Here is a 24,913-nt window from a genome sequence, read left to right as displayed (position 1 = left end):
TTCTGAACAGTGGCAGAGACAGCAAAACAAACACCACATGGGTGTGAAACTTTCCCTATGCTATCCAAAGATAGAAAAGATCTCTTTTTCTGGAGTTACAATGACAAATGTACCTTACAAAGAAATTCAAATACAGTAAGAACAAACCTATAGAACTGCTTGTACTGTCATTTGTCAGACTGGTCTCGCAATAAACATTCCTGGCAGAACTGAAGATGCTACTGCATACAGCAATACATGATTATTTTAAGAATGGAATGTTTCAGTTGTGACAGTCAAATTATGGAATCCTCCAGAGATATTTGTCTTGTGCCTTCCCTAAACTTTCTTTAGGTATCAGCAGGTTTTAAAAAATAGTAGGTTTTTAGGTCACTGAACTTCAAATGCATTGAATTTTAGTGATGCTTTGCATCTCATTATATTAGTTTACTTTCTGGTGCTTGAGTATTTCGTTCTGCAGTGTTTGACTAATTGTCAGTCAACTGTTATTTCTTTGTCTTCAGCATACAAATTTATTTGTGGTTAAAAAAGCATAGAGGTTTTAAGACTTGTAACTTTCTCAAACCAAAAAGTGTTCCTTCTTCTTCTTAATCCTATTATTTTTAAGTACACAAAGCCATGTAGGTCTTTAAAGGTCAAAACTAAGACTTTGGACTTTACCTGGAAACTAACTGGCAACCAGTGGAGTGACTTTAGTATAAGTGTAATATACTACGTCCTGGATGTTCCCGTGACCAATCTGGCGGCGGCGTTTTGAACTAGTTTCCGAATTTGGTAGAAAGGTAGCCCAATGTAAAGTGCATTGCAGAAGTCCAACCTTGATGTTACCAGTGTGTGCACTACCATCTTCAGATCTTCCAAAGCTGGCACTTCAGCCAAAGCTGATAGTAAGCACTCCTGACTGTCGCATCAACTTGGGCTGACATTTGAAGATGGATCCAGGAGCACTGCGAAAACAGTCTTTCCGGGGGAGTGTAAACCCATCCAGAACTGGTTGACACACTTCCATTCCTAGGTTAGGACCTTAATGGCAAGCACCTCTGTTTTGTCTGGATGCTATTTCAATTTGTTTCTCCTCATCCAGCCTATTATCTTATTCAGGCATTCATTCAGAGGAGATACATTTTCCTTTAGCTAGAGTTGTTTTGGAAGGTATCTCATTTGCCTTTTCTGTTTGATCCTTTGTACATGAAATAACTCAATTTTCTACTGAAAATTACAGCTGAAGTAGGTAAATATTTAGGTTCTTACCAAACTCTTTCTTCTCAGCTATGAAAACTTTGAAATTAGAAAACAATAAGCATTAGTCAACAGTAGTGTTTCCACCCTCGTGACTTTCAACTTTATACCTGCTATTGTCAGGGTAGGTCTGGGACAAACAACAACAAAGCTGAGAAATTCTCAAAATGATAGTACACTACTTAGAACACTTTTTCCTCTGAAAGGATTCAGCCCTTATTTTCTGAGTGTATGCAACAGGCAACAGTATTACCATATGAGAAGCTTCAGTAACAAAACCACATCCTATTGCATATAGCTTTCAACCTCAATTTTCTCACATCCTCTGTCAACATATTAATGCATGCTCCTGCCACTAGCAAAATAAATGTTTCAGTCTATTTTGTCTACCTGGCTACAGAGTTAGTCACAAGATTTCCCCTAGGTGAAAAACCACCAGGCTTTGAAGCCACGAGGCTCCTCCATCCCATTCAACCTGGCCTAGCAAGGATGCCCCATGTAGAAAGCAGCCAGGCTTTTAAGCTGCAAGACTATTCAGTGCAATTCAATCTGGCCAAACAATGATTCCCCTACAAAGGAAGTAGCCAGACTTCAAAGCGGCTTTTTGAGGGTGCTACTCCAACTACTCCAGAAAATGGCCAGGTTCATAGCCTTTGAGGCTGCAAGGCTATTCACTGCTATTCCACCTGGCCAACAAATGATTCCCATAAGCCACAGCAACGCGTGGTTGGGCAAAGCTAGTCATATTATAAAACTGAACAACTGACAATTAATTATTCCAAATCTAAAGTTATGGTGTTTACTAGAAAAAAAGCGAAGCATAAATGATGGATTGGTAATCAGCTTATTGAATAATTTATTTATTTATTTATTTACATCACTTTTACCCCACCTTTCTCTCCGAGGAGACTCAAAGCGGCTTACAGTAAATAGGCAAAAATTCAATGCCTAAAAACAATGTAAAAACAACAATTCATATAAAACAATCTACAAAACAATGTTTATCAAATAAATGGGCATTTTCAGGCAAGAGGCACATGGGATACTCACATTAAAAATACCACAGTAAATGCTTAGAGCAGTGGTTCCCAAACCTATTTGGCCTACCGCCCCCTTTCCAGAAAAAATATTACTCAGCGCCCCCTGGAAATTAATTTTTAAAATTTTTTAATAGCAATTAAACAGAAAGATATATGTATTAATGTTTCTACCTTTTTTGTAAAATATAGTAAAGAAAGGTGTAAATTAGAAACATTGAAGTTTGAAATTATGAAACTATTTTTTGAACTCAGAATAGAAAGGAAACGCAGTTACAGTAGAGTCTCACTTATCCAAGCCTCGCTTATCCAAGCTTCTGGATAATCCAAGCCATTTTTGTAGTCAATGTTTTCAATATATCATATTTTGGTGCTAAATTAGTAAATACAGTAATTACTACATAGCATTAATGTGTAATGAACAACTTTTCTGTCAAATTTGTTGTATAACATGATGTTTTGGTGCTTAATTTGTAAAATTATAACCTATTTTGATGTTTAATAGGCTTTTTCTTAATCTCTCCTTATTATCCAAGATATTAGCTTATCCAAGCTTCTGCCGGCCCGTTTAGCTTGGATAAGTGAGACTCTACTGTATTCATCGCCCCCAAATGCACCTGTGGCCATCACCACCCCCCCTGGATTGCTGCAGTGTCCACCAGAGGGTGGTAGCGCCCACTTTGGGAATCACTGGCTTAGGGGAATATTAAAGAAATCATTAGGTTCTTTATGGTAAAGGAGGATTATTCATTCCTGCAGCTATCCAGGTATTTGCAGAGAGTTATTCCTCAGTTTCTATATGGGGCGCAGAAATGAACTTATAAAGAAGGTTAACCTTTTAGAAACTCTTCAAACTACCTGCACACACTGTTAGGGTTCTCTGCTTATGTTTCAAATGCTGCAGTCCAACTGGAGATAGGTTACATTTTGACTCAGGCCTGGCTATGGATTCTTAAGATCTAATATTGGTTAAAATTGATTTGTTGCCAGCGAGACTGGCCCCTCTCACTTTAATAGACAAATTCTGGACAAAAGGGGACTCTATGCTACAGGAGAAGTTTGGGATTTTCACCTCAGGCTTTAATAACCTTTGGATAATACAAAGCCAAATCTACCATTAAGCAATGCATCTGGAATGTGGAGCTGAAAGGGCATCTGAGAGAAATGGGCAGATACCTAGAAATTAAGTTATCCATAGCCATTTCTTTTTGGTAACACTGGCCACATCTGGATGGCATCGGAGTCCCGACTCACTATTTTCAAGGAAGAATAATGGTTCCAGATTTCCAGCTGATAATATTTGCAGGGATTGTGAATGGGTTGGGCAGCTAATTATTTTATTCAAATACACATTTTTCTCATTGATATGTTGAGGCTTTGTTGCCAGTACTAAATAAATGTAGCATTTAACATTTACACAGATATAATTTAAAATACTTTCCTAAAAGATTACATTTTGAAAAAGGTAAGACTATAGGATAAATTTATTCCAACTTTCCCCCAGCAAGCTCAAACTGTGGTGTACATAGGACTCATTCTGTCCACTTTATTGTTATTCATGCACTTTCACTGTTATATTCATGCATCATTGTTAATTTATGTCCACTGTCTTCAGTTGATTGTTAATAGATAGTTACTTCAGGTAAACAAAGAAATAACAAAGAAAAAAGTAAACCATTAACATCCTTGTATGTATGTGCTTTCAAATCACCTGTCAACATATGGTAACCCCATGAATTCCATAGGGTTTTCTTAGACAAGGTGGTTTTTCCAGTTTCTTCTTTTGAAATATAGTCTAAAACACCTGGCATTTGTTGGTAGTTCAAGTACTAGAACATCACTGAATCATTGTTAAATTATGTATTACAAAATTGAAAGAATGTTGCTTAACAATAGCTCATCCTAAAGAAAACCAAAACTTACTGAGGAACTAAGGAAGACATTACTCAGAGAAGAACTGCAGTGGAAAAAACCACCCATATTATTATGGAGTGTAACAATCCCAAATCAAAGTCTATTTGGAGTTTGCATGTGGGAGGCACAGCAAAGATAGACAAATGGAACTAAAACTGAGAATGTTTGCCTTGCCACAAAGTGTTTTGTTTGGCACTAAGTTAACATGTACCATTGCTCCGAGTAATACTATCACCTTGGTGAATCACAGTGTCAGCAGCATGTTGTAGGGATGCTTTTCCCCAGTGAGAACTGAAAAATTAGTCAGCTGGACAATACTGACAATTCTAGAGGAAACCTGCTTTGTTGTGCAAAGGCCTAAATCCGAAGCAGAGCTTTACCTTCTAGGAAAATAGTCCTACACATGCAGCTAAGGTGACACTGGAATAATTTAAAAAGGGGAACCTGAATGTCTTGGAATGACCCAGTCAAAGTACAAACCTTATGCCAATTCAGAATCTATGGCATGACCCAAATTGCATTTCTCCTGTGGTCCTTATCAAACCTGACAGTTTTTCCAAGATACACAGAACTTATAAGAGACTAATTGAAGAAGATCTGTAGTTCTAATTATTGTCAAGGCTGATTCCTCTGAGAAGGGTATGAATACTTATGTAACCACTGCCAATTTGTTTTTGTTTACTTTAGTACCTCTGTAAAATTATACATTCATAACGTTGGGTACCTTGTATATATGAAGCAGAAATAGGACCAATTAAAACCATTTACTGTTATCATCAACATCCCACTTTTTCTCTCTTAAAATATACTCTAAGTGGGTAACACTAAAAACGAAACAATACAATGTGCAATTTAAATCTCAAAACATATAAACACCAAAATAGAACTAAACACAGGTCTATTAAAATAAACAATTAAACCCATTACAATAATGTCAGTTTCTTGTCCTAAGACACAAAATGTGGAAAAATGAAACAAGGCATTGTATGAGGATAGAGGTCTTCAAAGGTATCTGTATAGTGTGATAATTTGCCATGTAAGATTTTAATTTGTATCCATAAAATCCACGCCTTTTCTGTCACCATGAAAGTATATAATGTACTGTTTTTCACTGTAATATTCTAGAACCCCAAAAACTGTGCAATTCCTAGGCACCCGAATTATAGAAAGGAAGCTTCAAATACTGAAACGTACAGTCTGGATCAATGATTTCCAAACTTTATACTCCATGGGTTTTGGACAGTATTTCCCAACACTTTCACTGACTTTGTCAAAAATTAGGAATTCTGGGAGCTGAAGTCCAAACTACCTGGAAGACCCGTTTGGGAAACACTGCTCTAGAACTGTAAGATATTTAGAGCTCTTGTGCATATTAGATGACATACTAGTTTTGAGATATGTATTGGGAGATGCCGGAATAGCTGAATGAAATGACTCTTGTTCACATCCAGTTATGGTTTTTTCCCCAACATTTGAATGCATTTTACTTATTTTTTATGTAAAAGCAGAACAATATTAAGAACAGTACCAAGCCGTTGAAAAATGATTGGAGATATGAAGGATATCAACTTCTGAATAAAATTTAGCCTCACTATATACATCAGGAGAAACAGGGAGGTCCCCTCACTCACCTTTCACACTAAGAAACTTTATGACCAAAGCAAAAAATATATTGGTCTAGTATACATAAGAAGCTCTATCAAGTCTACTTATAAGAGGCTACATAAGTGGTTCTGCTTCATATATTCACCTTCCTGGTAAAATCAGAATGTCTAGAACTGAAAGGTAGAACACAACAAAATGAATTAATTGGTTTCTTCTACGCCATACAAAACCATCTAATTCAGTAAGATCAGGGTCGACTGGCAGTTGGGTCTGAAATTGTTTTTAAAAGCTTCAGGCAGGTATTCAAAACACATCAATTGGGACTGCAATAGTCCAACTATGCAGTTATATGACTTCACTTCTAACTCCCTTCTCACTAAACCTGTGGCATGGAGAGACAGGAAGATCATGTGACATGTCCCTGTGACACTGGCTACAAAAATTCCATAATGGAACACTTACCATTTCTATAAATGCAATAATTCATAAAATAAATTAATGCATATTGTTGCTTTCAAACTGGGTAGTTTCTAAGTTAACTTTTGTTTGCCAAACATGTTGGTTCAAATAAATCCCCTTCATTTGTCCTACGATACAGTGCTTTTATAATGACCAACCAAACAAGAAATTATCTAATCTAAGGAAGAACACATACATTTATATTGTAGTTCAATCAAAACTTTAAAAGGCAAGGCATTCATATAGGGGGATAGAGGAAGGAAAGTGACAGACTACTGTTAGAAGTGAAAGACTTCCCAGAAAACCAGCAGTTTATAAATATTTTTGTTGTAGCAGCAGCCTAGTAGTTCTCCACTCCCTCCCTCCACGCCCCACTTCCAAACAATAACTCCAGAACAATGCAATATTCAGTGAGGCACTGTGGAGAGAATAGTCACTGGGCTGCTTAAAAACAATACTGCCTATGCTCTGCAAATACATATATTTGCAGCACATAACCATTCTCCAGAAATGAAGTGGTTCCACTGCCATACCTCTAGCTTCTCTTTCCTCACCCTTGTTGAAAACAATTTACACTCCAGCGGGTTCCACTGTACCTCAACTATGATGGGGCAGACTCTCCCCTACCTGAAAAGCCATCCTGCTCCAGCACTGGGACTTCCAGTAATTAAGCATTACAGAGAGCCAGTGTTGCAGGAAGGTAAAGTTGTCAACACTGGGCCTGCCAAGTGGGTGAAGCCTGTTACTTTTCACCCATCTTTAATGGCTTGGTAGACTTTCTGACTAGAGCCATTAGTGAGAGCAAGGAGGAAAGAGACCAAAGACTGGGGAGAGACGGATGAGATTTTAAATACCGTTGATAAAGAAACAGCAAGTTAAGGAAAAGGAACTGAGCAAAATGAAACTGGCTTGGATTAATGCAGATGAAGGAACTTTGGCAGGAACAAAACGGCCTACAATTTAAAAGACAAACTTCAGATTACATAACCCTTGTATGGTTTGAGCAGCACTGGGAGTTAATCCATGTCTCTCTTTCCTTGAAGATCAAGAAAGGCAAACATAGCATTAATGTTTCAAGACAAGTTCATACAATATACAGTAGTCTCGCTTATCCAACATAAATGGGCCAGCAGAACGTTGGATAAGTGAAAATGTTAGATAATAAGGAGGGATTAAGGAAAAGCCTATTAAACGTTTTTCTAGGCAGCAATGTGCTGTTTGTTTTTCTAAGCAGCAATGCGCAGTGGGCCTCTCCATGTGCCAGGAGGGGCGAGATGCAGCCGATCCAACCCCGATGCTGTGCCTGACGGGAAAAGTCTGCGCCACCGCATCTTGCCTCTCCCGGCGGGCTCCCGGTGTGAGGAAAGGCCCACTGTGCGTTGCTGCCTAGAGAAACAGCTGTGGATCTGGGTGGGATGCAGACTGCATTGGATAATACAGAACATTGGATAAGCGAAGGTTGGATAAGCGAGACTCTACTGTACCATCACTTTCAGTTATGCCTACTAGAAATGCGAGCACATGCAAACATAAAATTTAATCTCATAGTTTTTTCAAAAAGAATGTAACTAATGGAATTGCCCATTCCCTATAGGCTGTCATATATCTTTCTGACTTATAGAATCATTCTATGATTCTATAGAATCATAGAATTGTAGAGTTGGAAGAAACCCTGCGGGTCATCCAGTCCAACCCTCTGCAAGAAGCAGGAAAATCTCATTCAAAGCACCCCCGACAGGTGGCTTAACCATTGCTTTTTGTGGAAGAAGATGCTGAAGCTATTCTAAGGTTCTTGACAGGCTAAGAGTATCTACATTTGGCACTTCATGATCATAGGTTCTGCACCCACAGATTCAACCAACAGCAACTTGAAAATATTTGGGTTTTTTTTGGGGGGGGGATCTAAAAACTATTATTCATTCCAATATCGTTATTAGTTTTCTAGACTGAGAAAATTGAATGCATCTATACGTTATTACACCATAACTATCTTTAGTAACCTTGAATTCCTAGATGTTGGCCCACAATCCGCATCACTGATAACATGTTGAGTAAAGAAGATATGGGTCTGGAGTTCATTATCATTTGGGGGTCCTGAGTTTTGGAAATGCTACGTGAAAATGTCTCATGGCTGATGCCATGCCCACTCATCACAAACCCGAACCAACCACTCCTATTCCCATTCTACATGGTATCAGTAACTGCTCATTTTCTCAATACGCACCATATTTTCATGGTATTAGTCTAGTTTTATGCTATTTGAAACATTTCCTACAATAAGAACCTGCAGACTGGAGTTCAGATTTGTAAAAGGGGAAAAATGGCAACAGCAGAATTGAGACAGAACAATCTGAAATAAAAAGCCCTTCCTAATTGTTAAAGTCATTTTAGAATGCTTCATATAGCCCACATATAAATAATACTTTGGGATGCTGTTTGGGTTTGTAAGGCTTTCCTGCTGTATGCCTGACCTATGGCAAATATATCATGGGTTCTTTCTGAGACAGAGAGTGTGACTTGCCCAAGAGCACCCAGTGATTTTCCATGGTAGAGTGGGAAATCAAACTCTGTTCTCCACAGTTGTGTCCCAACATACAAACCATTAAACTACACAGGATCTGCCATCGCCAGTAGCCTAGCTTACAAAACCAACTGCTTTCATATTTTGTTTATACAATGCTAAAGCTAGCCATTTTGGTTTACCAAGATTATTTCCTTCCTAGATATTTCTCTGCTTGAGAACCAGTTAAAATATTATTTAAAATGTTGATTGGGTTTTTTTTTCCTTTTTCAGGTATCTGAAAATGGGTAATCATTACAAAATGAAACCCCGATTATCCAGGGACACAAGACATCTCCAATGAACTTGAAACTGCAAGCTAGCTAGAGTTAAGACTATAAATAAAGCTTCAACTTTGCAATCGGATTACCCAGCTATGCCCATCACAGGAATTTAACACTGCTTGCTAGCCATCCCTAAAGCAGGAAAGAGTTCTTGGTTTGGTACCTGTAGAATACAACCTTTTAATTTTAACACAACTGAATAGTGAACTAAATCCTTTTTCATAGTTCTCAGACAATGCCATCAACAACCGCCATCAAACTGTGAGCATTCTTTATACAGATGCTTATACTGATTTCTGTTACAATAAACTGAACTCTTTGTCAGACTGGGAAAATGCATCAGAATTCCCAAACTAGCATGATGGCTTGGGTCCATTTAAGATTGAAACCTTGCTGCCTCTTGACTTTTTCCTGTTTAAATCAAATATACTCATATAACCGATTTTCACACAACTCATATTTCCTTCTCATATTAACTTCTTTCTCCTCCAAATTTCACAAGATCAGAGGATCTTAAATCCAAACTAGGCACAAATACCTTTTCTCCCACATGATACCTTGTCCCACCTATGGGGTCTGAAATATAATACTAGATGACTACAGAGAAATAAAGGAATATCCCAGTTATAGCCAAAAACACACACACAGATACTTCCATAAACATACATTTTAAAGCCTCTAAATATGCTGTATTTTTGAAAAAGTGAGAAGTTCTACTAGTGGAGGCCAAGATCTGATGATATAGGTACGATCTTAATCAAGGCTTGCTGGATTTCTAATGACTAACAGCGACCTTAAGATGACCCCAGCATGAGGATTTCTTGACAAGATTTGTTCAGAGGAGTTGCCTTTGTATTCATCTGAAGTGTGACTTGCCTAAGGAAACCCAGTGGGTTTCTATGGCTGAGTGGGATTTTGAACTCTGGTTTCCAGAGTTGTAATCCAGCATTCAAGTTCATACACCATGCACCATAATTCTTGCTGAAAAGAGATACCTGTAACTAGTTCTATGGTTGTCAGAAATATTATATCTACTGTACTGATTTCCTTAGGATTTGCATAAGTATAATTACACCTGTATTACTTGACACACATCTACTACAGAAATATAAACAATACAGCAACTGGAGAACCTTTAATAGAAATTCCAGCAATCAGGTGCTATTGCAAAAGAATTTTCAGTCACAAAAATCACAATTTGATGTTCTATTTTAACTATTAAGTCCTCTAAATTCAAAGTCACAACTAGTAATGCTAGCATGAAAGAATAATATTCTGTTTTTTAGAAAACCAAGTTGACAATATATAGCAACTGAGTAAAATCTGAATCTAACCACAATTTTGCAGACAGGAAATGACAATTATTAATAATTCACAGTATCCTAGTGATCCACATGTTATAAATGGAAGACTGCCATATTCTACAATTTGCCAAACCTCTTATTCCTCTTTCAATTTAACTTCAAGAAATTCAAAACAACTCCAAATAATCTCTCTGAAAGCTAAAGTTAAACAAACAGTATGAAAATATGGGTTTTAGCACTGCCATTATGTTTAGTATTGCAAATCCTATGTAATAATGCATGCTAGTTACTAGCATGAAACTAAGAATTACCATACTGTTTAGGTTCTTCATTTATGAGAAATATAATCATCACAACACTGGCAGATAGATTTCCACTATTGTGTAAGTAATGTATACAGTACTGATCTTACTACAGTAGTCAAATCTTGCCTTAGTTGTTTCTGTGAACTATTACTACTTCTTCAAATAATTTTGTAGATATTTCTTTAATATGGCAATATGACAAAGCTGGTATTTGTACAATTTGATTACCAATTATCTATAACTGAAGATCTTGGTGTTAACATTTCAACCTTTCTTAAATAAAATATCTGTTCAAATAGAATTTAACTCCCTCCTTTTTAACTCTAGATAAAATAATGCCTTTCAGTATTTCAAAAAAGGTCTGGGCGTGGACTGCTGAATCTCCAGGAAATGCTAAGTCTTGGGGCACCTCCTAACTTGTCTTTGTTCAACTCACATTGGTATAGCCAAGAGGGATCTTCTGATAGATTTAAGAAAACTATGGGATGTAGCGAAAAAGCACAAAATGTCTAGAATTTTAGATATCAAAGCAAACATTTTATATTTAGAAGGTCATGCAGAGTCAGTAAAAATGCTGGAACACTCAATATAGTATAGTGTGATCTTTAAATTTCCTTGTGCCAGGGAGCTAGCAAAACCATTCAAAAAGTCTTCAAGATAAGCTAAAGGTAAAGGTTTCCCCTTGACATTAAGTCTAGTTGAGTCTGACTCAGTGTGGTGGTGCTTATCTCCATTTCTAAGACGAAGAGCTGGCGTTGTCTGTAGAAAACTCCTAGGTCATGTGGCCGGCATGACTGCATGGAGCGCCAGTACCTTCCCATCGAAGCGGTACCTATTGATCAACTCACATTTGCATGTTTTCAAATGACTAGGTTGGAAGAGGCTGGGGCTAACAAAAGGAGCTCACCCCTCACGGATTCAAACCGCCAACCTTCCGATCAGCAAGTTCTGCAGTTAATGGTTTAACCTGATATGCCACCACTAGCTCCAAGATTACAGAATCACTAGGTAGAACCAACAAGACAGTAATAAATCCAAAATTACATATCTAGCTCAGAAAAGACAATCCATTTTTCTTCTACTCTCTGTATCCCACCTCAGACAACTACCATAATCTCAATCCCCTGTCTGTATCTGACTTTGGACTTGCCTATTTCATTTCCAAACTCTGATGAGCACTGTAACAGCTATGTTTAACTAGAGGTGGCAAGTTTAGGCCTTTTAGATGTCATCAAACTGAAACTTCCATAAGTTAGCTACAAGAACTTGGGGAAAAGTTTATGGAAACTATAGTCCAATGATGTCTGGAGAGCCATAAGTTGCCCAGCCCACATTAAAGCTGCCTGACTAGTCCCCACAGCCTTAAAAAAAACCCAACAACAACAATTTTCATTGGCTTAAAAGTCTCCAAATGCGTGAACAGAATGTATACTAACCAATCTTTCACTATAGCGGATTCGTTCTTCTTCAGGCTCCATCTCAGACTCTTCTGATGAGAGTGAGAAGGAGATGTCAGAACTGGTGTCTTCCTCGTCTTCCTCCTTAATACACAAGAACAAGATTATGATTGCTCATCTTCTGGCATGCGCAAAACATTGAAAATTAACAGAAACTATGAATTAATAATGACAAATTTTAAAAGACCCTAATAAAGTAATTACTTTGAAGTTAAAACACAGTTTGCTAGCCTAGCCCAGTGGTGGTTTGATCACTCTGCAGTGGAAGCGATATCATTGTATGCACATTTGAAAGTCAAGCAGTTTGTCTAGTATCCATTGAGACTGATACAGAATGCTGTATGTAGCGTATGTTTTTAAATTAGACAAGAAGTCACTAAAGGACAAGAACGTTCAACTTTATCAGCAGAAACCTGTAGGAATTTTCCTGGCAATGATAAATAACCATGATAAATCATGTCAATTGAACAGAATGCATTACATACAGTAGAGTCTCACTTATCCAAGACTCGTTTATCCAACGTTCTGGATTATCCAACGCATTTTTGTAGTCAATACTTTCAATATATCGTGATATTTTGGTGCTAAATTTGTAAATACAGTAATTACTACATAGCATTACTGCATATTGAACTACTTTTTCTGTCAAATTTGTTATTAAACATGATGTTTTGGTGCTTAATTTGTAAAATCATAACCTAATTTGATGTGTAATAGGCTTTTCCTTAATCCCTCATTATCCAACATATTCGCTTATCCAATGTTCTGCCGGCGCGTTTATGTTGGATAAATGAGACTCTACTGTACATTTTAAGTTTAACATACCAGTGCCATATACATCAGCAAACATTTTCAACTGTAACCTGACTGCCAGTGGACAAATCAAATTGTGCAATTCATTGTCTTTTTTTATACTTTGGGGAACATTCTATGAAAAACCTGTTAAAGAACTTGGAAAAATACATTTACTAGATTCACTGTGATTGAACATAGAGTGATAAAACCCCTAACTACAGCAGAATTTTAGCACTTCAACATCATTATAATTTTAACAGGGTAGTTTAGGCACCCTGTAGGATTGAAACTATTATGTTTAATACTTTATATGTTCTTATTTCATCCATACTTATACTCTGCTATATAAGAACAAAGTGTACAGGACAGAATACAGTGAGTAATATTTCGACCATTTGGCATTATAAATTTGCCTTGACAGAGATGACAATAAAATACCAAAAAAAGAACCTGAGGTGGTTCTAACACTGCATAAGTCATTATAGTAATAATCAGTATTCCTCGGGAGGTGGCAAGAATGTGCAAGCTGAATTACTAGATAACATGTATTAAATTGTATTGCTAAAGGAAGATATCACTAGTTGCAAATAGCACAAATGCTGTAAAAACTGGTCACAAACCATTCCTTGAGATGCTATTTATTTATAAAGAATTGATTTGCATTGGACTATGCTATTTGTTACAAAGCCCAGTTTTCAAAACAATACAAAGTGAAAGTTGTTTTCCCTCATACTTTTAAGCACAAAACAACAGGAGGGTAGGGTGGGGTGCTCCTACTTGTCACCTCTCCATTCTAAGCAGAATACCCCAAACCATTAAAACATAGCAAGAGCAACCCAATTCCTCCTATTTAAATTAAGATGCAACCCAGGTACTGCAAAAATGTTTTCTGCATTTGCATCTGCAATGTTTTCTAAAATCCTAGAACAACAGTTCCCAATCTTTGGTCCTCCTGATTTTATGGACTCAGCTCCCAGAATTCCTGACAAGTGGTTAGGCCGGCTAAGGCTTCTGGGAATTGAAATCTCAAACATCTTGGAGTCTCCTTTAAGAGGGGAGAGCAGGATATAAATGAGTAAATAACAAAAACTATCCTAATAATAATATCAAGACTACTGTAATAAACTTTATGCAGGGCTGCCCTTGAAGAGTGTCCAGAAACTTCAAATAGTTCAGAGATCTGCAGCCAGGTAATAGATGCTGGACCCAGGGGCATACTACCCCCCGCTAAAGCACATGCAGTGGCTGTCAATTTCTTTCAGGGTATAATTAAAGGTGCTGGTTTTGACCTTTAAAGCCCTAAACCAGTTGTTCTCAACCTGTTTTGGCCTTCAACTCCCAGAAATACTAACAGCTGATAAACTGGCTGGGATTTTTGGGAATTGTAGGTTGAAACAGCAGGGGACCCACAGGTTGAGAATTATTGCCCAAACAGTTTAAGTCCTACTTACCTATCTGATCGGCGTCTCCTCATATCTACCTGCCTGAACGTTAAAATTTTCCAGTAAGGCCATCCTTTCGTTGCGGCCACCACTGCAAATGCAGTTGGCGACGACGAGAGAGGGGGCCTTCTCGGTGTCCAGTCCAACTCTTTGGAACTCCCTCCACAAGGAGGTTAAAACAGCCCCTTCCCTGACATCTTTTAAAAAACAGCTAAAGATCTTCCAGTTCATGCAACCCTTTGATGAAGAAACATAGCTGCAATGACAGGAGGGCTAACTTTTATTAAGTCACGTTAAAATCACCATTTGTCTTGTTGACTTGCCTGCAATAACTGTATTAGACTAATGTTTTTAAATATGTTTATTTATTTCTTACTGTAAATTTGCATTTATAGATTATTGCTTTACATATGCATATTGTTTTGTATTGTCTTTTATATAATGTTATAAGCCGTTTAGGGAGAACAGCAGAATATAAATAAAGTGTATTATTATTATTTATTACAGTAGTCTCTCGCTTATCCAACCTTCACTAATCCAACGTTCTAGATTATCCAACACAGTCTGCCTCCCGCCCGGATCCACAGCTGTTTCTCTAGGCAGCAAGTATTGACGTTTTTACGGATTTAACTTCCGACAATGTTGTTACTGTAAATTCATTTTATGCAATTCCATTTTTATTTGTAGCCAATGTTTTTGTAATCAATGTTTTCAATACATTGTGATGTCTTGGTGCTAACTTTGTAAATACAGTAATTACAGTGTTCCCTCACTTATCGCTGCGGTTAGATTCCAGGACCACCTGCAATAAGTGAAAATCCGCGAAGTAGGGACACTATATTTATTTCAATATTTATACATTATTTTAGTAGTTATACACTATTTTAGGTCTTTATCAACCAATTGTGTGTTGATAAATCGCCTCCTTCTCCTCCCATTGCCGCTTGGGCTCATTTCTCTCCCTTTGGCTTCCCCTTCCTCCCTTCCTTAGGCTGTAAATTGTAATTTTTTATGATTTATAATAGTCTTTTAGAGTTTATTGAAAAACTGCAAAACAGCGAATCCGCGAAAAGTGAACCGCGAAGTAGTGAGGGAACACTGTACTACATAATGTTACCTTGTATTGAACTGCTTTTTCTGTCAATTTGTTGTAAAACATGATGGTTTGGTGCTTAATTTGTAAAATCATGTTTAATAGGCTTTTCCTTAATCCCTCCTTATTATCCAACGTTTTGCTGGCCCCGTTTATGTTGGATAAGAGACTCTACCGTATTATGAGTAACAGGAGAATCAAAGAGTGGGAGCTACTGCCCTGAAACAAAATCGCACATAACTGCAAGACATTCAAGTCTTTCAGTGAAGGGAAAAGGAAAAAAGATGTGATTCGTAAAGTTAGAGACTATAAGCCAGGCATGGGCAAACTTGAGCCCTCCCTCCAGGTGTTTTGGACATCAACTCCCACCATTCCTAACAGCCTCAGGCCCTTTCCTTTCCCCTCTCAGCCGCTGTTGAAGTTCAAAACCCCTGAAGGGAGGGCCCAAGTTTGTCCATGCCTGTTATAAACAAAGACAGCTCTTACCAGGTCTCTGGTTTTCGTCTGCCCCTTTACAGGGCAGCAAACAGGGAGAAATAAATCACTTCAACCCCGAACGGGTTGGTCTTCGGCCCCGAAGGCTGGAGGAGCGCTCTCTCAAGGGCCCCGTCAAACCACAACAGCGACGGGAAGCCTCGATCTCGTCACGGGAAGGGAGAAAAGGGGTGTCGCCGCGCGGCCTGGCTTGGAAGGGGAATCCTCTCCCGAACTAGGGTCAGGCAGGAAGCCCCGCAAAGCCCGCCTCTCCGGATCCGGTGGGAGCCGGGACTCCCACGCAGCGTGCCGGCCCCTCACACAACACCCGGGGGAGGAAGGGAAGGACGGGAAGAAGGCGACGGGGCCTCTCCTTCGGTTGGCGACGCCTCCGCTCTTCCTCCGCCTCGGCTAGGCCCGAGCAGCGCGCTCGCAGACTAAACTTCTTCTCTCGCGATGGCCGCTCGCCTGCCATCGCGAGACTTGCGGGGGATTTCTTTTTTCGGGATTTCAGGTGTCGCGGGAGTAACGGAGGGCCGTCTCTCGCGAGAAGACCGTCTCTCGCGGGATTTGGCGTAGCTTTATATACGCCGCAGCACGTCCCTCGGTTGGCACTGTGGAGATGCTACTAAAATCTTATCTGTCAAATCAGGGCAGTAAAGAAAGAACACCACTCAGAAAACAGAGGAATTCCAGACACGAATTAATCAGGACCAGCTAACACCTCCCAACAAAGGATTTCCCCAGACAGGAAGCAGGCAGGCTTTGAACCTGCAAGGCCATTCAGTGTTAATTAAGGTGACCAATGGCAACATCAACACCTACCTCAAGTAGACAAGTTTTTACTCCCACCCTGGACCTTGAATTGAAACATTCACCTGGAATTGAAACAATCAGTAGCCTCCAACAGACAAGAGTGCTTTCTCCCACCCTGGGCCTTCCACAGATCCATAAACCTCACTTGCTTAATTTCCAACAAAACCTCACAACTTCTGAGGGTGCCTTCCATAGATTGAGAGAATGCTTCTGGAACATGGCTATACAGCTCAGAAAACACCAACCTAGTGATTCTGGCCATGAAAGCCTTCGACAACATAGTTGGGATTTTGCTAAGGTAAAGGTTTCCCCCGATGTTAAGTCCAGTCTTGTCCGACTCTGGGGGTTGGTGCTCATCTCCATTTCTAAGCCGAAGAGCCGGCGTTGTCCATAGACACCTCCAAGGTCATGCGGCCGGCATGACTGTATGGGACGCTATTCCTGCCAGAGTGAATATTGATCTATTCACATTTGCATGTTTTCAAACTGCTAGGTTGACAGAAGCTGGAGCTAACAAGCAGGCGCTCACTCCACTCCCTGGATTTGAACCTGGGCCTTTTCGGTCTGCAAGTTCAGCAGCTCAGCGCTTTAACACCCTGAGCCACCAGAGGCTCCTGGGATTTTGCTAGGCTTTTGAAAATAGAGCAGTTTTAATTAGGTTCCTACAAATACAGGATTTGATTTACATAGGGTGTGTTTAGTTGACAATATTTTTGTTGAGCATAGTTCTCTTTAGGAAGGAAAGTATGGAAATCCGTATAAAGAGAGAGAGAGAGAAAGGAGAACTGTTTATTTAATAAGGGTGGGTTATGCATTGGAACTGATAAGTTTTGTTTATTGGGTAAATAGTTCCGTTTGGAGATAAAGCATATTAGCTGAGAACACAGAAATGCTGGACCACTCTAACAACCACTATGTCAGGCTACACAGAGAAGCCATTGAAATCCACAAGCATATGGACAATTTCAACAGAAAGGAGGAAACCATGAAAATGAACAAAATCTGGGTCCCAGTATTAAAAAACCCCTCTAAAATCAGGCCATAAATAAAGAACACATCTCAGAAGACAGGAACTCCAGACAAGAAACAATCAGGGCCAGTGAACACCTCCCAACAAAGGATTCCCCCAGGCAGCAACCAGCCAGCCTTTGAAGCTGCAGTGGAGCCCCCAGTGGTGCAGTGGGTTAAACCCTTGTGTCAGCAGGACTGATGACTTGAATGTTGGGTTGCTGACCTGAAGGTTGCTGGTTCAAATCCAACCCGTAGAGAGCGTGGATGAGTTCCCTCTATCAGCTCCCACTCCTTACGGGGACATGAGACAATCCTCTCACAAGGATGGTAAAAACATTAAAATATCTGGGCGTCCCCTGGGCAACGTATCTTACAGACAGCGAATTCTGTCACACCAGAAGCGACTTGAAATTTCTCAAGTTGCTCCTGACACGAAAAAAGGCCATTAAATTCTAATCAAGGTGGCCAATTGCTACATTCACACTTGCCTCAGGCAGACAAGAGTTCCTTCTCCCACCGTGGACACTATTCCACAGATATATAAACCTCCCGTGCCTAGTTTTCAACAGACCTCACAACCTCTGAGGATGCCTGCCATAGATGTGGGCAAAATGCCAGGAGAGAATGCTTCTGGAACATGGACATATAGTCAGTAAAACTCACAGCAAACCAAGGAGAGAACTATTTATTTAATATAAGGGCGGGTTGTACATTGGAACTGAGCAGTTTTATTTATTGGATGGATAGATTTGTATAGAGATAGTTAATAATACAGATTTATACGTTATTAGAGTGCACCTTAAAATGAAGGTTCTTTAACACAAACTGAAGGTTTATATTGCTATATACGGGCCCCGGTGGTGGCGCAGTGTGTTAAATCGCCGAGCTGCTGAACTTGCAGACCGAAAGATCCCAGGTTCAAATCCCGGGAGCGGAATGAGCGCCTGCTGTTAGCCCCAGCTCCTGCCAACCTAGCAGTTCGAAAACATGCAAATGTGAATAGATCAATAGGTACCGCTCTGGCGGGAAGGTAACGGTGTTCCATGCAGTCATGCCGGCCACATGACCTTGGAGTTGTCTACGGACAACGGCGGCTCTTCGGCTTGGAAATGGAGATGAACACAACCCCCAGAGTTGGTCACGACTGGACTTAACGTCAGGGGAAAACCTTTACCTTTACCTATACATGATGTATGAGTGGATTATAAATACAGCCAAGGCTGACCAATTTTAATAGATCAGTAGGCCTGCCCTTAGGCTATTCCAAACTAGAAACGAGTTTTAAAAGAACAAGGACCCAAGCAGCCCAACCTCCTGTCATCCAGGAATATGCAACCAAAGCTCTTCTGGTAGATGGTGAAAACATTTCTGTTTAAAAAACTCAAGAAGAGGACATTTCACTCCAAGGCAGCCAGTTCCACTATTGAACAGCTCTTATTAGTCAGTTCAATTATGCAGACCAGTATTTGTTTATGGGTGCTTTGTGAACTGCAGCACGTAAATTACACAGATGGGTAGTTTGATTCAGTGCGAAAAGAAACCAGATTAAAAATAAACGCTGGAATCAGTGGGGTAGTCTTGTGGCTTTGTTGGAAGTCCATCCTTTTCTAATTTGAGTGTTTACTCCAGAAAACCTGCAATTCCATTAAGAGTTGTACCTTGAGAAATAAAGCTCTTGTAGCAGTGCTTAAAGACTAATCATTTTTCTTAGGCAGATCTGCTTGAAATGGAAAAAGCTATAAGTGCAGGTGGGATTTTGAGGAGGGGACAATAGTATGATTACGAACACTCATATAAGCATGCACAAATTTTTATTTTTTTAAAAAATTCACAGCCTCAAAGACTAATCCATTTTATTTGTCAAAGTAACATTTAGGCAGATAAAATACAAACAGGCAAATTGTGGTGATCTATCTTAAAAGACCAGTTTCATTAACACATAGTATTTTTAGACACACCTGTTGTCTTCTTAGAGGAAAGTCCCTGATTGTAGCACAGATGATCATAACTATCCTCTAACACTCTGTATGTAGGTGCCTTCAAGTCACCTGTTGAATTTCATAGGTTTTTTTTTATTCAAGCAAAGTTTATTTTCTTTTGAAATACAGGCTTCTTGAACCTTTTCACTCATGGCCTCTTTTGTCACAATACATTTTTACGTGACCCAAGAAATATAAAATTGGTTTAAAAACCCAAATATTTACTGTTAAATCAGCATTTGCAAGGCTTGCTAAACGGGCTGATTTTCCATTTTATGAAGAACAGCTAAGCATCTTCTGCAGATTCCACTGTAAATACTGCACAACAGATTCATCTAAATGTCTAAAGCTGCCCCTAGGTACATACAGAACACTTTTACTATTGCTAAATTTTTGTGATTTCACCATTGAGCTAAGGTGCCCCCTGGGGCGGCTCAACCATTAGACGAATTAGGTGGTTGCCTAAAGTGCGATGAGTCGGAAGAGCGCAGCCTCCCTCCCCCTCCCCCTCTCTGGCTCCCCCGCCCTCTTTGCGCCCTCTGGAAGAGGCGGAGGCGGCGAGGACAAAGCAGCGGAAGGAGAGGAAGGCCGCGCCTGGGCCTCTCTCCTGGTACTCTGCCCACAGCGCCCTCTGCGACCTGGCCCGCCTCCATGGCCTGGACCCGCCTCTGTGGCCCGGCCTAGGCCCGCCTCTCAGCAGCAGGTAGGCGAAGGAGGGTCAGAGGAGGAGGAAGGAGGAGGGGATGGCAGCGCCTCACACCACCCAGGAAGCCCCTCGCCCCCTCCCACTCACTCCACTCTGTCCCCTTCCCCCTCAGCCCACCCAGGCGCTGCTGAGCTTCCCAGGGCCAGCCCAAAGCCACTCCCTTTCAAGGCCAGGGACTAGGGGAAGGGGAGGCAGTGGAGGGAGGGAGTAGGAGGGGGCGAGGGGCTTCCTAGGCGCTGCGAGGCGCTGCCAGCCCCTCCTCCTTCCTCCTCCTCTGACCCTCCTTCGCCTACCTGCTGCCAGCGGCCCCCCCTCCTCAGAAGTGTCCGGGCCAGTGGGCTGTTGGGAGAGCCCCATGGCTGAGGCGGCGAGGCTGGGGCTGCTCGTCAGGATGCAGCTCTGCCTCCTGTGCAGCCTGCTGGCACCTGTGGGGAGCCATCCAATGCTGGACCCAGGCGAGCCCTCTCTCCTGCTGCTGCATGCTGAGCTGCTGCTGGTGTCCAAACGAGGCATGCGGGTGCCTTTCAGAAAGGGGGTTGCCCTTGCCCTCCATCTCCTCCCTTCCTCCTCCTGCTCCTGCCCACCGGAGGGATGTGGTTTTTTCCCTTTATTGCAGTGGCTGGCTCTTTCTCTTTCTTTGCTCCAGGTCAAGCCATTCACGTTTTGAAGTCACCCCACCGCTCTTGTGTTGGTTGGTGCAATGAAGTACGAATTTTTGGTTTACAGATATTATGTTTGTGTGTTTGTGTTTTTAAAAGGGTAAGTATTACAGTCATTGCTTCTCTGCACTCAGAGGCTGGTTGCCATGGAGAAGTAGGTGGAGCCAACTGCCGTTTTGTTGAAGTGCAGAATTTAAAAAAGGATTTCAGTCTGTGTCCTGAGGAGGTACAGAGAAGACTTGATCCTAGGTTGAAGGGATCAAGGGAGACTCAATTGGTCATTTTGAGTCGGATTAAAATAAGTTTGGTGACTTATTTAATGTAGTCTGTGTCCTAGTAAGGAACAGAGAGTCTGTGATCGCATATCACAGGGGTGACTGTGGTTTTAAAGTAGCAGAGAAAGAAGTTCTAACTACTTTAAGTAAAATAAGTGACACTTTAGAGAGTTTGACTCATCTTATTCTAGCATTGTAACTGTTAAATAAAATACCTCTAAGTGAGAACAACATTGTAACCACTAAGCTTTGTGCCTGAATAAACTTGTTCTTGTTTTTCCAACATTGAAGCCTCTGTCATATATATTATAAACCAAGTAGGTCTCCTCTCTGAGTCTTTGGTGGCTGTATCTTTACAAAGTGGTGGCAGCGTTATTAGATCCTTACAAAGTGGTGGCAGCATTATTAGATCTTTACAAATTGGTGGAAGAGGCGGGATTAAAAAGATTCCCACCTGCCTGAAAGAATCTTTAGTCGTTTATAGCAATTCTTTACAGTTGGTCCCGCAGGTAAGAAAGCAGCAACGATCTGGGGCCCCTTCCACACAGCTGGATAAAAATCCCACATTTTCTACTTTGAACTCTAATATGTGGCAGTGTGGACTCAGATACCCACTTCAAAGCAGATATAACCCAGAATATCTGCCTTGATCTTGTTTATCTAAGTCCACACTGCCCTATATCCCAGTTCAATGTTTGGTGCTAAATTCACAAATATAGGAATTCCTACATAACCTTACCATGTATTGAACTGCTTTTTCTGTTGATTTGTTGTAAAACATGATGTTTTGGTGCTTAGTTTGTACAATCATAATGTAATTTGATGTTTAATAAGCTTTTCCTTAATCCCTCCTTATCCTACATTTTCGCTTATCCAACGCTTTTATTTTTCAGTGATTGGTTTGGGGGGGGGGGCACCAAAATTCTGTTCGCCTACACTTGAAAATTACCTAGGGCCGGCCGTGGATGCCCCCGTGTGAGGTCAGGACCCACAGTTTAAGAAGCAATGGCCTATAGCACCAGGTGTTTGCATGCAGTCTCCCACCTAGGTACTACCTTGTTTAGCTTCCAATATCAAATAGGATCTGGTGCCTTTAGGGTATTTAGGCAGCTGTTTCAACAATAGCCATGATCAAAACACAACTTACCTAAAACAAAAACCTTGTGCTGACTAACACATGCTGATTAACATATGAGGAGTTCACATTCCAACTCTCTGCCATCAGCTCTTCCCTTGTTTTGAATTTAGATTATCTATTTTTCCATTTCAATAAATCTTGATATATTAGCCAACTTTCATTATAATTTTTCTCAATTTTATAAAACACTTCTTATACTAAAATCCATAATGGGGTTTTGGGACATAATCTAGATTTGTTTACTCCAATTCTCAGCAAACTTCCCTAACATAAGGATTTGCAAAGTCTGCATTTATTTTAACCTTGTCATACTGTAGGTTTGTGTCCCTCTAAATTTAGCAACTTTTCATCTTTCAACATTATCCAATACTTTAACCAAGGTGCAAGGTGCAAAATACATTTTCGAATTTGGCAATCTTAAACTTCCTCTTTTCCTATCATCCTGGAATATCTTAAACCTAATTCTTGGTTTCTTTCCCTGCCATATCAATTGTGTTAGATCTTTTTGCCAACTCTTATTATTAATAAAATAATAATAATAATAATAATAATAATAATAATAATAATAAATTTCAATTTACGCAACAAAAAAGAGAAAAGGAAAACCAGGAAAGAAAAGAAGTATGTCATTTGAGCAAGCAAGTTGAATTAAAGAAACTAAGAAATGCTACACACTATCTTGGGATAAAAATTCAAAGAGAAGATGATGCACTTTCCTCTTAAATCAAAAGCAAAAGATTGTTGATCTTTTAGAAACTCTTGGTCTCCAAGATGCACGTTTGGTGGCAACAACAATGGCTACAGATTATCTTAAGAGCAACTAATGTGACTTTTTACCAAATAATGCTTAGTACAGAACAGCAACAGGAAAACTTAAAATGCTTAAAATTGATTAATGCACTTAAACCTGCCCTTAACTATAAGATCCAAAATGTCTTGGGGTTGAGTCTATGCCCAGAGAGGTGTGGCAGCAGTTTGGATTATTCCTTGCATCACGGACAGAAAGTAAAATAACTTAACAAGACAGGTCTTGCTGGGAGGAGACTTTAAACAGGAAGGACCAGTAAGGTTAGCCAGACTACAGGCTGTATCAAGCTGTTCGTGAAATGATTGGCTTAAACTGAATAATGGCACCAACAGGGAGTGTTGGTGGAAGAAAACCTTTGAATGCTGGCTAGGATGACTGAGAGAGTGAGAGAACAGATCTGCAGATGGTGTTCGCAGGAAAGATTTGGCTTCACAAGATAATGGATTGCATTTTTATGAAGGTTGTCTTGCAAAAGATGGGTTGTACCTCATAGTAGTTGGCATTAGCTTGGAGTCTCACAAAACTTGTCACAAGAACAACTTTAAACTGAGTTTCACAGGGAAGGGAAGTATTTCAGAAGCCAAGGATATAACAGGTGCTTGGCACAATAGCCTCAATGATACCAGGGGAAGTGTTGGGCCAACAATATCAGAGCCCAACAGTGGACAGAAAACCCCCCAAAAAGAATCAAATGGTGAAAATGGTTAGGTAGTTTTTTCTTAAGCATTTAAAAAGGTAAATCAGCAGCAGCAGCAGTTTGGCAGATGAGAAGTTTCTTCACCTAGTAGTAGAGCAAATGAGCTTCAGCAATACAGGAGCAAAGTCAAGCTTTAAAAGTAGCAAAAGGACATTTTTAGCATCCAGAAAGATTAACGCTGTTCGTTTTTCATTATGATGCTCTAAGTCAGCTTTTCTCAACCTGGGAGTCGGTTGACAGATATGAAGTTGGTGGGGGGGGGGGGGGGGAAGGATACTTGATTCAGAAGTGCTATAAGGGACATTTTTAAAGTGAGAGAAGAATACTACTAAAAAACTAAAATATTAAGTGGCAATTTGGATTGGAAACAAGGAGTAGTCTTAGATTTCCTAAGAAGCTATATTTTCAAAAAAGGAAAAATGAAACATCTTTATTGCAGAAATTCAAGCAAAGAGTGATTCATTGGATGTCATAAATATGGCTGTGAGGAGAGGTGTTAGAGCAGGTGAGGATGACGCTGTGCTAATTAAAATCAGTATCCGAGATGTCAAAGCAGATTTTGGATCTAAATAAATAATAGTTTAGTGAAGACGCTGGAGGAGAAATTCAACTTCTTGAAATTAGAACAAGTAAATACTGTTAAACATTTGTTGGAAAGCAGTTTAAAGAATACAGGTTACCTGCTAAAAATCTTATAATGATCTCTCTTAATGCAAAGGGAATTGCTATTTTTCAGCAAAATGGGAAAGGCACATAACAGAATTATGATGATAGCTGATTTAATTGCCCAAAGAAATGCAAATTAGATTGGGAGCGCTTCCTGAAAGCTGACCTATCTGAAACAGGCATTTTAAAG

The 24,913-nt window shown here is 39.9% G+C and overlaps 1 protein-coding gene across 1 annotated transcript in view; it reads right to left on the bottom strand.

Moving 5' to 3' along the window:
* The window catches only part of kdm2a (lysine demethylase 2A), a 58,806-nt gene extending 42,358 nt beyond the window's left edge, over positions 1 to 16,448 (bottom strand). Inside the window, exons 1-2 of the mRNA XM_008111267.2 lie at positions 15,981 to 16,448; positions 12,144 to 12,248 (exon numbers count right to left, since the gene is read on the bottom strand). Coding sequence (XP_008109474.1) covers positions 12,144 to 12,185 — 42 coding nt within the window. The 5' untranslated portion in view covers positions 12,186 to 12,248; positions 15,981 to 16,448. The remainder of the gene's footprint in view (positions 1 to 12,143; positions 12,249 to 15,980) is intronic.
* Positions 16,449 to 24,913: the final 8,465 nt, after the last annotated feature.

This window comes from Anolis carolinensis, chromosome 1 (genome assembly GCF_035594765.1).
Source record: "Anolis carolinensis isolate JA03-04 chromosome 1, rAnoCar3.1.pri, whole genome shotgun sequence".
Lineage (NCBI taxonomy): Eukaryota > Metazoa > Chordata > Lepidosauria > Squamata > Dactyloidae > Anolis > Anolis carolinensis.
This window is presented reverse-complemented; position numbering and strand designations above follow the sequence as displayed.